Source organism: Perca fluviatilis, chromosome 12 (genome assembly GCF_010015445.1).
Source record: "Perca fluviatilis chromosome 12, GENO_Pfluv_1.0, whole genome shotgun sequence".
Classification (NCBI taxonomy): Eukaryota; Metazoa; Chordata; class Actinopteri; order Perciformes; family Percidae; genus Perca; species Perca fluviatilis.
Genome location: NC_053123.1, coordinates 19,059,071 through 19,071,851, shown reverse-complemented (window position 1 = coordinate 19,071,851; position 12,781 = coordinate 19,059,071). Strand labels below are relative to the sequence as shown.

The 12,781-nt window shown below is 38.6% G+C and overlaps 1 protein-coding gene across 5 annotated transcripts in view; it reads right to left on the bottom strand.

The window, feature by feature from the left end:
• Positions 1 to 12,781, bottom strand: part of frmpd4 (FERM and PDZ domain containing 4) — a 34,633-nt gene that overhangs the window by 4,932 nt on the left and 16,920 nt on the right. For 3 of the 5 annotated variants that reach the window (XM_039817862.1, XM_039817863.1, XM_039817866.1), the window contains 12 exons: positions 7,059 to 7,219; positions 6,649 to 6,769; positions 5,564 to 5,609; positions 4,620 to 4,724; positions 3,470 to 3,577; positions 2,950 to 3,081; positions 2,295 to 2,414; positions 2,031 to 2,167; positions 1,618 to 1,744; positions 604 to 693; positions 333 to 515; positions 27 to 150 (listed from right to left, as the gene is read on the bottom strand). In XM_039817862.1, the coding sequence (XP_039673796.1) occupies positions 27 to 150; positions 333 to 515; positions 604 to 693; positions 1,618 to 1,744; positions 2,031 to 2,167; positions 2,295 to 2,414; positions 2,950 to 3,081; positions 3,470 to 3,577; positions 4,620 to 4,724; positions 5,564 to 5,609; positions 6,649 to 6,769; positions 7,059 to 7,219 (1,454 nt within the window). The remainder of the gene's footprint in view (positions 1 to 26; positions 151 to 332; positions 516 to 603; positions 694 to 1,617; positions 1,745 to 2,030; positions 2,168 to 2,294; positions 2,415 to 2,949; positions 3,082 to 3,469; positions 3,578 to 4,619; positions 4,725 to 5,563; positions 5,610 to 6,648; positions 6,770 to 7,058; positions 7,220 to 12,781) is intronic. The other 2 variants (XM_039817864.1, XM_039817865.1) reach the window with 1 other exon arrangement.

Sequence of the window (12,781 nt, the reverse complement as noted above, 5' to 3'; positions counted from 1 at the left end):
TCATCGTGTAATTGTTGCAGACTTACTTGTTTCTGTGTTTTTGGCCACATTGAAGATGGAGCGCCGAGAGTCCACCAGTAATCTGTAGTAGCCAGCAGTCAAACAGGCCAGATTCATTGCATCAACAGACTCCATTAAGAGAGTGATGGGCTGTGAAAGAGGCAGATAAGCAGATGACAATGAACGCAAAATAAATGGGAAAGCGGGGCTGTAGAATGACATTGTAATGACCGCTAAACAGACTTAGTGTTGTTAGGGTGAAACCATAGAAAATATTCACAAAACCAGACAGCACATGCTTTTATATTTTTTAAAGAAGAGGATTTGTTAACCTTCACGTCCAGAACGTGTAGTTCCACTCTAACCCTGTTCTCATCTTCTGTATACATCTCAATGCGATTGACATGACTGAAATCAGCCAGAAGTGCCACCAGGTTTGTTTTGGTATTAATCACATGGCTGATGCCGTATTTGGGCCCCACCAGCAATGTCACTTCTGTGTGCTTCTCGCCTTGCTGTGAAAAGGGGAAGAGAGAGGCAACACATTTATCACTTTGTGTCACACGCTGGCTGCATAAAAGGTGAAAAAGTGGTTTCGCTCACAATTAGTGTGGATTTAAAAACTCGTCCTCCATACAGCCTCAAATCGCTGAGATACTTCAGATAATGGACCTTTGCCTGCAAGGCAGTCAGCTGGAATGGGGGAGGAAACAAGACACATAGGATGAGATACGAGCTGAAATTACTGCAATGAGGTATTTACAGCAGAATGTAATGTTCAAAAAAAGGAAAAAGGTTTAGCACTGTCTGTTCAAGAAACCACCCAGCACCATTATTTTGAAACTGAACACTCCACTAGGTGGTAGTAAAGAGTCTATTTAGACGTACTGAAAGGCAAGGAGAGAAATTGGGAGACTTACTGTACAGATAGAGAGAGAGGAAGAGAGAAAAAGGGAAGAGGTAGCCAGTGTTGGGAAAGTTCACTTTCTAAAGTTCAGTTCACACATTTTAAAATGAACTGTTCAGTTCATACTTCAAAATTTTGAACTAAGTTCACAGTTCCAAAAATGAACTAAGTTCATAGTTCTTTTTTTCCCATATGTTGCTTCAGTTCAATGTGCCGTTTCAGGTTTGCTGTGGATGCGATGTTTGCTGTGGATTTTCTTTTTGAAAGCCGGTGGGCAACGTTTGCACAGAAATGTAAGATTTTTCCCATCCTCACCAACCTTGTCATAAAACTTGTTTAAATGATCATACGACGCCTCCTTGCTGCTTCGTCGCCTCCGTGCTGCTTTTTGTTTTGATGACGCATGCGGCAGTGCGACACTGGTGGCTGGTGTTGCCAGATTGGGTGTTTTTACTTATTAAGGCCTGTTTACGGTGTGTTTTAGCCGGGTTTTCGCCTGGAAGGCTCTAAAGAAATCTGGCACCCTATTGAACAAAGTTAAACTGAGAGAGCGTGCCGTTCACAGACACCAGAATGAAAGAGTTCACAGTAACGTACATCAGGCAGTAATACAGTACGTTCAGTTCACGTTCTCCCAAAATATGAACGAGTTCATGAACTATCGTTCAATGAACGCGTTCAGGCACAACACTGGAGGTAGCATACTCTACCTTTTTACCAGGGGGCACCAGGTTCTGGTTGGTTTTGAGGATGTGAGTGAGGGCTTTTTTGATGTTCTTCTCTTTCATGCTGGACAGCACTGCAGGAGGCAGGAACAACGCCAGACCCCACTCCTTCCTGCAGACAATTCATAAAGATTAGAGAACGCTGCTCAATCACTATGAAAAACAGTTGAGTCATCACTCATGACCGGTTATCAATTGATTCACCCAGAGGTGAAGGTGAATTGATTAAGTGACAGGGTACAATCAGAATCATTAACTAACCAGCAGGAATGTATCTTCTGGCATTGCAGTAGTAAACAATACATTGTTTCATTGTATGAGAGCATTCTGGACTTAGTAACCAAAAAACAAAATTACTCTATATTTACATGGCTCAGTGTGAAATCTAATCTACTTACTCAATATACTTGAGGGAAACTTTCTGGGACTGCTTGGTATTGATGGTTAGAATATACATTTGCAGGGCAGCCAGATGGAGGGCCGTGTCGTATTTCAGCTCTGACCCAAATCTCTCCAATACCACATCATTACAGCTCTGGAGGAGCCGAGAGGGAGAGGACAGGAGGTTACACTTCAGTTACTCCATCTTATCATTAATTGCAAACTTTCACCATAAACTACGCTGTATGTGTTAAGTGTTATCTGCATATGGTGATATTCACCTGAACATAGAGGTACTCAAATGCTACTGCGTCTCTCCTAAGCAGGTCCACGGGATCCTTTGGGACAAAAGTGATGCGAAAAAAGCACTTCATCTTGTTTGACCCTGGCCTCTGTGTCACCTAGAGCACAAGTCACAAGATAACGAGGGACCCATTAGTCGAGTGTTTGCATCTGCAACATATCTAATAACAAGAGCTTACACATGTTTTAAGATTTCTTTTATAAGAAGAACAGTGACGGTGCATTATATGCAACATTTGATGTTAACTTGAATCATGTATGTCAAGATTAATTAGTTAGAGACTAATAGTTAAAGACGGGGGAAACAGCTAGCCCATCTCTGTAAATAAAGTAAATAAATCCACGTACTAGCACATCTAAATCACTCACAACACAATCTCTTTCACAAAAAACAGGGACTATTTCAGAGATGTATTTGTCTTCTCTAATTCTTGGCAACCAAGTGAATAAGCATATTTCCCAAAATGTCAAACTATGCCTGCAGTTTTGCTCCTGTTGTACTACAGCATGAATACAAAAAAAACTACTTGGCTGAATACTGAAGACAAGGCTGGTATCCTCCCTCTGTTTTGTCATCAGGTCTATTATTTAACTGCCTCTCCTGTTTAGGAGCACCCGAGAGAGCTATCTCACCTGAGTTAGCATCTCCTGCTCATGCAGGAGCATGAGTTTGCTGGCAGACCCCTCAGCTCTTTGTTCCAGCATCAGAGAGAAGTGCTCGATGCTCTTAATGGATAGCTTTTCTTGCAGGGTCAAAATGACATCCTTTCACACAGACAAAGTCAAAGTTAATACATTATGAGAACCGTGCAGATGCAGCAGCCTGCTTGTGCTCAGCTCAATGCCAATGCCATATTTAATTTTCACGGCTGAACACACACAGAAACATGAACTGAACATACAATCAGTATTTCAACTGCAATAGAAAATGTGTATTGCTGACCAAGTTCTCCCTTCTGCACAGTTAATTCGCTTTAACATTTAGTTTGAATAATAATTTAAGTTCACAAGGTTCTGAAGGCTGTGAAGATAGGAGTTTGCACTTTTATTATGTGCAGTGCAACTGTAAATAACATTCAACATTTAAACTGGACATCACTTCAGATTACACAACAGCATTTCACAGTGAAGCAAGGTTCTTTCCGGCACCTACCTTAATGGATGTGCTGCTGTCAAATTTAAATGATTTAGTCTGCCCGTTCTCCAGGTACACCTTCAAAACATTTGGCATAAAGAGAAGGGAGTTGTCCTTCACCGTTTCCTGAGGATGGAATAGCAATCATTTGATCAACAAATCTCACTTTTTCTATTTGGAAGATGTTTATATACTGTAGTTAAAGTGCACGGGAGAAAAATTCTTGAATTAGAAGACCCCTAGGGGAAAATTATTTCACATTCAAGAAATCAATAGCGTAGTAACTCTGGGGAAAATTAAAGGAATAGTTCCACGTTTTGGGCAATACCCTTATTTACTTTCTTGCTGGAATACACTCTCATTTCCATCTGGTAATTATGAAGCTATAACCAGCAAACGGTTAGCTTAGCTTAGCACCACAACGTGTCCTTTTTACACATTTAAGTACGGTTTAAACAAATCACATATAACATGTTAGTTAATGAGCTTTAATTGTTGCTGGTCTGCAGATTTTTGTATTACTGTTGGACAGATCCAGGCAAGCTGTTTCCTCCTGCTTTCATTTTGTATGCTAAACTAAGCTCTCCTGACTGTAGCTTCATATTAAACAGATACAGATACTGTATGAGAGTGGTATCTATTTTGGTATTTGGGTGGTATATGTTTTCTTATCTAATTCTCAGCAAAAAAGGAAATTAGCAAATTTCCCAAAATGTCAAACTATTTCTTCAAACATGTACTGTATGTTTTCACATTTAATTTAATCTCCATGACATTTTTCAATGAGCTGAAATTGTAGTGAAAGTAACACACTGATGCATCTTGAATAACCACTTTCTGGATTTATGTATGATGCTGTCCTTTTAGCTCAGAGGTCATGACTGCCTCGTAGTCTTCTTACTTTGTGGTTGCTCTCTAAAGAGTCTCTTGTCTGTGTGATACATCCAGCAAATCAGGGAAGCCCTCTGTGAGTTTGCCCCTTTTTCTGTCAATCATACCCACATGCACACTATTTCATTCCAATGATGAAAACGTGTAAGAGGAGGGAGTGCATTTCTTGCTCATGCGTATCTTCATTTTCCATTAGTGATTTCTGATATATTCACTCTGCTCTATGCCCACAGAATCTTGATGTGTACAGAATGAATCAGTGTCCAGTGTGACTTACGGGGACCTGGCCATTGATGATGACCTCTTCAGCGAAGCGGACCTTAACAGGATTAGTCTTTAACTTGGCCTTTTTGGCTGCGCTGATGAATGCCGATTTAGGTGACTTTTGGAGGGAAAGAAGGAAAATAAAACAGATTTAAAAGGACAATCAGTTTCTTTATGAGTCATGTATTTTTTTCAGCTCCACACAATTCAAGGGCATGTTCCCTTCTTGAAACATGACAACCTCCCATTTCTCCACTCAGTGCTGATGCAATTAGAGAGGCTCTGTGTAAGGGCATGAGAGGGAGGACACCCTCACTGCCGGTGTGGCATTGAGGCTGCCTGGTAAACCGAAGCAATTACAGGCTGGATTATACGAGTTGCTTGGTCCTCTGAGTATTGTGGAATACTACATGTTTTTTACCCTGCAAATCAGATCCGCTTTCAAGATGTTAAGTGGCTGTTTTTTAAAGACTCAACAGTTGTCATGATGAGCCTCTATTGAACAAACTGATACATGCACAATGAACTGAAGAAGAAACAGCATTTATGTTTTTTTCTATGTGTACGCACTTCTGGAGGGAATTCAAGCATAATTCATTCATTTTCACTGACTTATTATGTTAACTGTAAACAATGGCCAGATATATGCTCCTGGCACTGTGTGTTCACCATCTGGTGCTCTGTGACTCCAGTCATTTTTTTATGTGGCAGGTTCATGAGGTCTTGCAAGGATCTGACGCTAAAACATGAGAAGACTTGGAAAGACTGCAGCAATTGGACTCCCTTTGAGTTAGCGGGGCTCTAACACTCAGCTAAGGCCTAACTGATACAGTGCCAGCACAAACATATGGCATGATTAATGGATGCTTTCAAAGTCAACAAAATAATCAGCTCCAAACACACAAACAGTCTGTTGGAATGTACTTGATTTCATTCATAGGGAATGGAGAAACTTACTGGGCACGGCTGAATGACGCTCAACAATATGGACTCCTTGCAACTCCTGCAAGACACAAAAAATGTTAAATAAAGAATCATTTTTCATAAACGATTTAAACAAAACAAACGTGGTTAAGAGAAATCTGAATTCATTTCGTTTTCTTCCAGTTACTGTTATTTTTAGGACATCATGGTGGACGGTAGCACAAGGACCATTGTGTCCCAGTGATGCTCCTGGCAGCCTGTCTTGCCTCCATAGTGCAGAGTTTTACTGCAGAGACCGAGGCCATACAAGGCCACATGGGCCACGAAGGAGTGGCCACATGGGCACTTTTCCCTGCACTAATGTACTGTTGACAGACTGCCACACAGGTTGTACGAGGACCAAGCGCTCACAGCCAGCCACTCAGCTGTGTCAGTGATATTAATTTAATGAGACGCATGAAAAAACACCACGGTGAATGGAGCAGGTGGCTACAATAATGTACTACATCTGCCCAGCCGATTTGGTTTAAAAAAAAAAGAAGCTTATTCTGGATAGTTGAGGTATTGTGGCCATCTACAATATGTCCATAAACTGTAAGAGAGAAGTAGTTTGATTATTTACATTGTTTACAAAAGTGAACTACAGTGCCTATATAAAGTATTCACCTTTCTTGGAAGTTTTCATGTTTTATTGTTTTACAGCATTGACTCATAGGGGACTTTGAGTGCCTTTTTGACACCCATTTTCTAAGTTGCTTGGAATGGTCCTTTGTTGTAATGGTGTACTGTACAATGCTGATTCAGCAATTCCAGATACAGATGTATTTTGACCGCACATATTATATTATTATAAAACTAATTGGCTGCAATATCGAGGATTTAGGTGTGTCCTAATTAAGCGGGTGAATACTGTATTTTAAATTTGTAATAACAATACAGTACATTTTCACTTCAACATTACGTGTAAGTAATCAGGTATAAAACAACAACATTAAATCTACTTTGATTTAACATTGTAAGAAAATAAAACATGAAGACATCCAAAAAGGGTCAATACTTTCTATAGGCACTATACAATTATCAACAACAGGTTCAACAACAGGCAAATGACATCTCACCTTAATGTGTTGTCATACCTGACAAGGTCAATAACCCTCTCCCTGGGTGCTGAAGTGACTGGCTCATCATTAATCATGATGATCTCGTCTCCTGGGATCAACTTGCCTTCTGATGGACCCCCTGTCAACAAACACCAAACAAGGGTTAAGTGGTACAAGCTGTGCACAGTCATGCCATTTTTCTTGATTTCCTGTCTCGTGGCTCAAGGCTCTAATGAATGCTTACTCATTGAGCCCTGTTAAAATCAATGAATCATCCACGTAAACTACAGCCTGTGTGGGTTTTATACTCTGCTTTCTGGCTACTTTTTTGGAGGTTTTCGTCTGCTTCGAGGAATATCTTGATAATGGCCATAGATCGGATGAGTCACTCCTGTATTAGAGCTCACGGTACAGCTTGGTCACTTTACCTGGTGTGACTGAGCGGACCACCACAGGTTTTTCACTGCCTGCCACAAATCCAAAGCCAAGCACTGGATCTCGTCTCATCTCCACCTTCCGGGGCGCTTGTGGCACAAACTTGTCCCCGTCCAGACGAACCTCCTCCAGGGAGCTGCTCTGGGAGACGTGGCTGTAGAAAGAATAAAAAGGATATTTCCTCCTTTTGTCATCACTACTGGTTGTATTTGTTACATTGTAAAGCAGTGTTAGTGTATCAAGGAAAACAGAAATGTAAAATCTTCATAAATATTTCAAATTATAAGAATTTAAAAATGCCATTGCTAATGTTGTATTGAAAATGTATTCGGTCATTATACCGAGCGACAGATTTGATTTTGAATATTGGTATGTAAGTAAACATGTTGCGGAGAAGAAATAACTGGATTTAAATTGTCAGTATTCCTGAACCTAAATGTGCAATAGTTTTTAATGCTGCTGAAACAATTAGTTGATTAATCAATAAGTCAATTGACAGAAATAAATTATGAATTCACCTACTATTTTGATAATTGACTAATTGATAAAGTCAAATTTTAGGCTTTGAGCTTGTTCCCTGTGAGGACAGTCAGTCAAGACGTCACCCTGGGAACTTACGACGGGTATTTATGACAAGTTTCTGGCCGATAATGAAAATTGAAATAAATAAAATAAATATATATATATATATATATATATATATATATATATATATATATATATATATATATATATATATATATATATATATATATTAGGGCTGGGGGAAAAAAAATCCATACAGCATAGTATCGCGATATTTTCCGTGGCAATAGTGTATCGATACACAGACGCCAAGTATCGTTATTATATATGTGTTGGTCAGTTTGTCTGCTTGACGATCCCATTTTGCAGCAATAAAATTGAAGTGAAATGAACAAACAGAAAAATGTATCTTTTTAGATAACACAGATATTGACAAAGTTTCCTGTTGGGTACATCATTTGAAATTGGGGAAACATTTGAAGTTGGAAAAAAATGAATAAATTGCAATATATCGCAGAATATTGCAATATGTTTAAAATCGCAATAATGTTGTTTTCGTGAGATAAGTATTGTGATGATATCTTATCGTGAGGCCTCTGGTGAGTCTCACCCTATATATATATATATATATATATATATATATATATATATATATATATATATATATATATATATACAGTATATATGTATATAACCACTAAGAAAATTCCCCCCTAGAGACAATCAAACTGCTGCTCATACTGGAGAACGCTGTTCAAATGTTTACATAAAGGGGACAGCAATTAATGTAACTGCTAACTGTGTATAAATAGTTGTTTACCTTTTTTACCTTTACCTAAATCCCAAATGTTTCAAGACAAGATGTGAGATATGGTTTTGAAATAAGGAACTAGTGCAATACTGCAAAAATAGAACAAGTGGGTGCTGGTAACCAAGCTCCAATGTTTTTATTCTCACATTGCAGATATCCTGTGTGTGCTTTACCAAGAAGCAGTTAGAGTTTTCTGTAGTACTCACACTGTTATGCTTCAGAATAGGCTTTTGCCTTGCCACACTAATAAAGATGCAGGACAGGTATGATGTGGAATGTCATGCTGTTAAAGCCTCCTGCCTGCCTGAGTTTGAGATTTGCTATCTTGAATCCTGTCAGTAATTGCTGGCTGCAAACCAAAACTGTATGGTTTGTACCTTATTTGACCACTATCTTCAGTCACCCTAAACAATGTACTTTATTTCGTCCTTGCAACATAATTATTATGCTCTCCTCTAGCTCAAAAGACGATGCACAAACTGTAGCTTTCACATAATCTGTGATTAGAGTTTTTACAGTGTTTCTCCACTTTCTCTCGCTGCAAAAGCAGCAGCAGCAGCTCCTTATGGTGCCAACAATGTTGGTTCATTTAAGCCGGGGGCAGACAGTGTGTGATTCACAGTTATTCTTGACACATGTACTATTCACCACTAAATACTAACAATTAATCTTTCATTGCACAAAGACACAGAGAGATCTGTCAATCGCAATCCTGATAGTAGGAGAAGAAAAAAAAAACAGATTCAACAAGATGTTCAAAGATAAGTGATTGTCAACTGAGATTTAGACTGAGATGAGGATTTAACAATTTCCTCCCAGAGCTATGAACCAGAAATACATGAATATGTGATTTGTCATTAGGATGTGCACTGCAGCTGCTAAACAGATAATATAAGATGACATATAAAGTGAACATATATCATGCCTACATATCATGCCTAGAAGTGAACCCAATCTCTGTGATGCTCTCACATCCAACTTGAAAGACTTTAAATAAAAGAGATAGTTTTACATCTGCAAACCAAAAGCTCAGCCCTCAAAGTAACCCTGATCCAAAAGAAAATAATGTAGGATCAATATTACAACCATGTGAACATTGACTTTATAGTCAATTCTTGTAAAAAGGGGCCTTTAATGTTTGGAGTGGGGTGAAGAGGTCTACATTACATAGCTATAGTTTTGAAGAGACTTTGCTGAGCTTTAAAAGTAACCATCTAAATAAGTACAGTACAAAGATGTTCTAAATGAACCAAATGGTCTCTTTTGGTTCCAGATAAATAAGCTGCTTTCTTTTCAAGCTAAACAAGAGCCTGATGTCTAATAGGCTGATGCAAAAGGAGCTAGATTAATCTAAAGAAGGTATTTCAGCTGAAGATACAAATATTTTGAGGGCTGGTATGCTCTAAGTTGAAGGGATGCTGCTGTACCACAATAACAAATGGTAAGTAGCAAACACATCTTCATGGAATAGGTTGTTTTAACTGTACGAAATTTTTTTTGTGTTATAAAAGAATCCAGCAGATGTTGTGTCAAATCTGACCCGCTGGCACACGGATGCTGGCAATCTCGTTTTTATGTTAATTAAACAAATGCCTCAAAAGTAATGGTCTACTGATTCAATTTAGACCATAAAACACACAAGCTTAAATAATAAGTACTGTGTGAGTACTGTGCAGAGGCCATAAACTATACATGTATTTGCAATTAAGATATTATCCTCTTTGTTTCAATTAAAAATGACATAGCCCCACGTATTCTATTGGTGGGTTTGGTAACACATCTGCATTAAGGTGTAGTTAAGAAATAAAATCACATCTTCCTTCCTTCCCGCATATAAATGTTGAAGTGGAGTGCCGTGTTTGAGGCTGTTTCTTGGCAGATATATTTGACTTTAAACTGTTTATACATACTGTTTTTTTTTTTTTTGGACAACCATTTCTTCAGAACCAAATTCTTTTTTAAGAATTAAAAAAGGAGACTAAGAAAAAAAAATTTAACAAACAACAATACCACCTATAAAAAAATAAATAATGCAGATACTCGACACACTTTGTTAACCGGCATTGTAATTCTGCCATTCTTTGTGATATTCTATTGTAAAAGTCTGTAAAAAGGCGTTTAAAAAATGGCTACCAAGAAGCTAAAGGCTAAACCCATCATAGCTAGATTATTTCAAGTGTTTTAAACACTGGATCTACAATGTCACAACATGTAGGACATTTGCCACAATAACTGACTGTATCATCACATCAAAACATCACAAAATGCTCACTCATTCTCACACCAACACACACATACACACATGCACACTACGTGCACACATTGTGCCTATATGAAAGGAAGGCATAAAGAGTCACATTTCAAAGTTGTTAAAAACCCATTTTGCACATCCATTATAAAATGAATTGATTCATTTGTTAAATCAACACAGAAGCCTCTAATTGCGGTGGTCTGGTACAGTAGTAATATGGGCCAGCAGAAAGACTGGCAACGGTGTGTGCCAAGCCTGCGGTAAAAAGACTAAAAAGGTGGCGCTAATTGAAAATAATGAGCTGAGTGGGTCCCTGGGGTCATCGAAGGAATCACTCAATCTGTCACCTTAAAAATAAGAAAACATGTTTGTGTCAAATAAGTTCAAATAAGTTTCCCTTGGCGGCCTATTTAACACATTTCCATGTGTAAAAATAACAATTAGTCCTGAAATGTGTTATTATATTACATGAAAGTGACAGGGGATGTGTAGTATAATTGAACAGGACTGCATGAAAATGTGAGGGTAGGAAATGCTATTGAATTGTACAGACAGACTCAATAAATGAATAAAGAAAGAAGTTTACTACCTTTATTATTTTAGTCCCTGTTATTCCCATATTACTGCCTTTGACTTTACTATTCAATATGTTTCTCATATTATGTCAGTATGATATTAAAGGGATCCAGAGGCTGTCCAGATAATAATGGAGAGTAAGCAAATATTTATAACACACCCATATCAGTATTTCCACACCCAGCCTGGCAATGTGGCAGCATAAACATGACAACAAACACCGGTGTGGCGTTGGCAGTTACTACCTGTTGAAACGATATTAAATGCATTATTAATTGGTGCATTTACTCACCCTTTTTACAAATTGTTTTTTAAATGTTTAAATGTAACAGACATTTAAACAATCAAAGTGTTTTCCAAATGTATCAGTTCAATATCTATTTGAGATACAGGTTGCTGGTCTACCTGCAGGGCACTGCTGTTTATCTTTTCCCTGTTTCCATCCGGATTTCTTTAAATATAATATACTTGATTCTAATGCCTCTTAACATGACACATTTTGTCCTCATCCTTGTCACCCCAACATTAAAGCAGGGAATTTGTTTCAGTATTTTGACAGTCATTATACGACAACGCATAACAACAATTACCGCACAGTCAACTCTATCACTTTACATTTCTGAAGGTCCCTCGAAGACACATTTGGTTTGGATTTATATGTCAGTTTTATCTCTCAAATGACAAACTCAACAGATTGTGCACAAATCTAAACCATATGGACCTGTGCATTCAGGAAGAGTACGGTCACCTCCCCTGCACGGCCACCTGCTAAACATGGCTGGATTCCCATTGTGCAGACAGCCATGCATCTAACAGTCCCTAATTATACTCATTAGCTGCTAGTGTAGCTCCACAACACTTCATACAGCAATCAGAAACCACACTGTGAGCTATACAGTTAACACGATAAATAAAAATGAGTAGCATGAAATCCAGTGTTGTAATGTAACGGAGTACAAATACTTCGTTACTGTACTTAAGTAGAAATTTCACGTATCTGTACTTTACTTCGCTATTTAAATTTATGTCAACTTTCACTTTTACTCCACTACATTTCCTAGATAAAATGTATACTTTTACTCCGTTATATTTCCACTAAGCATCTTCGTTACTCGTTACTAAAAAATAAAATTAGAAGAAATGTGTGTTCGACTGCAATAAGGGACGTTTGGCGAATCACTGCTCCTAGATTGCATTACGCACGCTCCGCACACCGCGCGCTCTATTTCAGCGCTTGTTTGTTGCAAACCGCCATGGAAGCATGAGCACCTACTGGAGCACCTACTGGAGGACCTCCCGTTATCGTAGACCACCAGGCTCAACATAAGCAATGGCCCGATGGCCCGCCCGGGGCCAGTAAAAACGTATGTCGGGCTAGTTGCAGCCACAGTCACTGGTGTGTGCCTTACTTCACGCAGCACATGTAGCCTACTGACTGGAAACGTTACCGAGGATTATTTACCGCCGATGGCACAGATGAACGCTACACTCGTTACTGTAAGTAGGTAGCCTACAATAAAACCTCCATGATTAAAGAGTCAATACTTATCAAT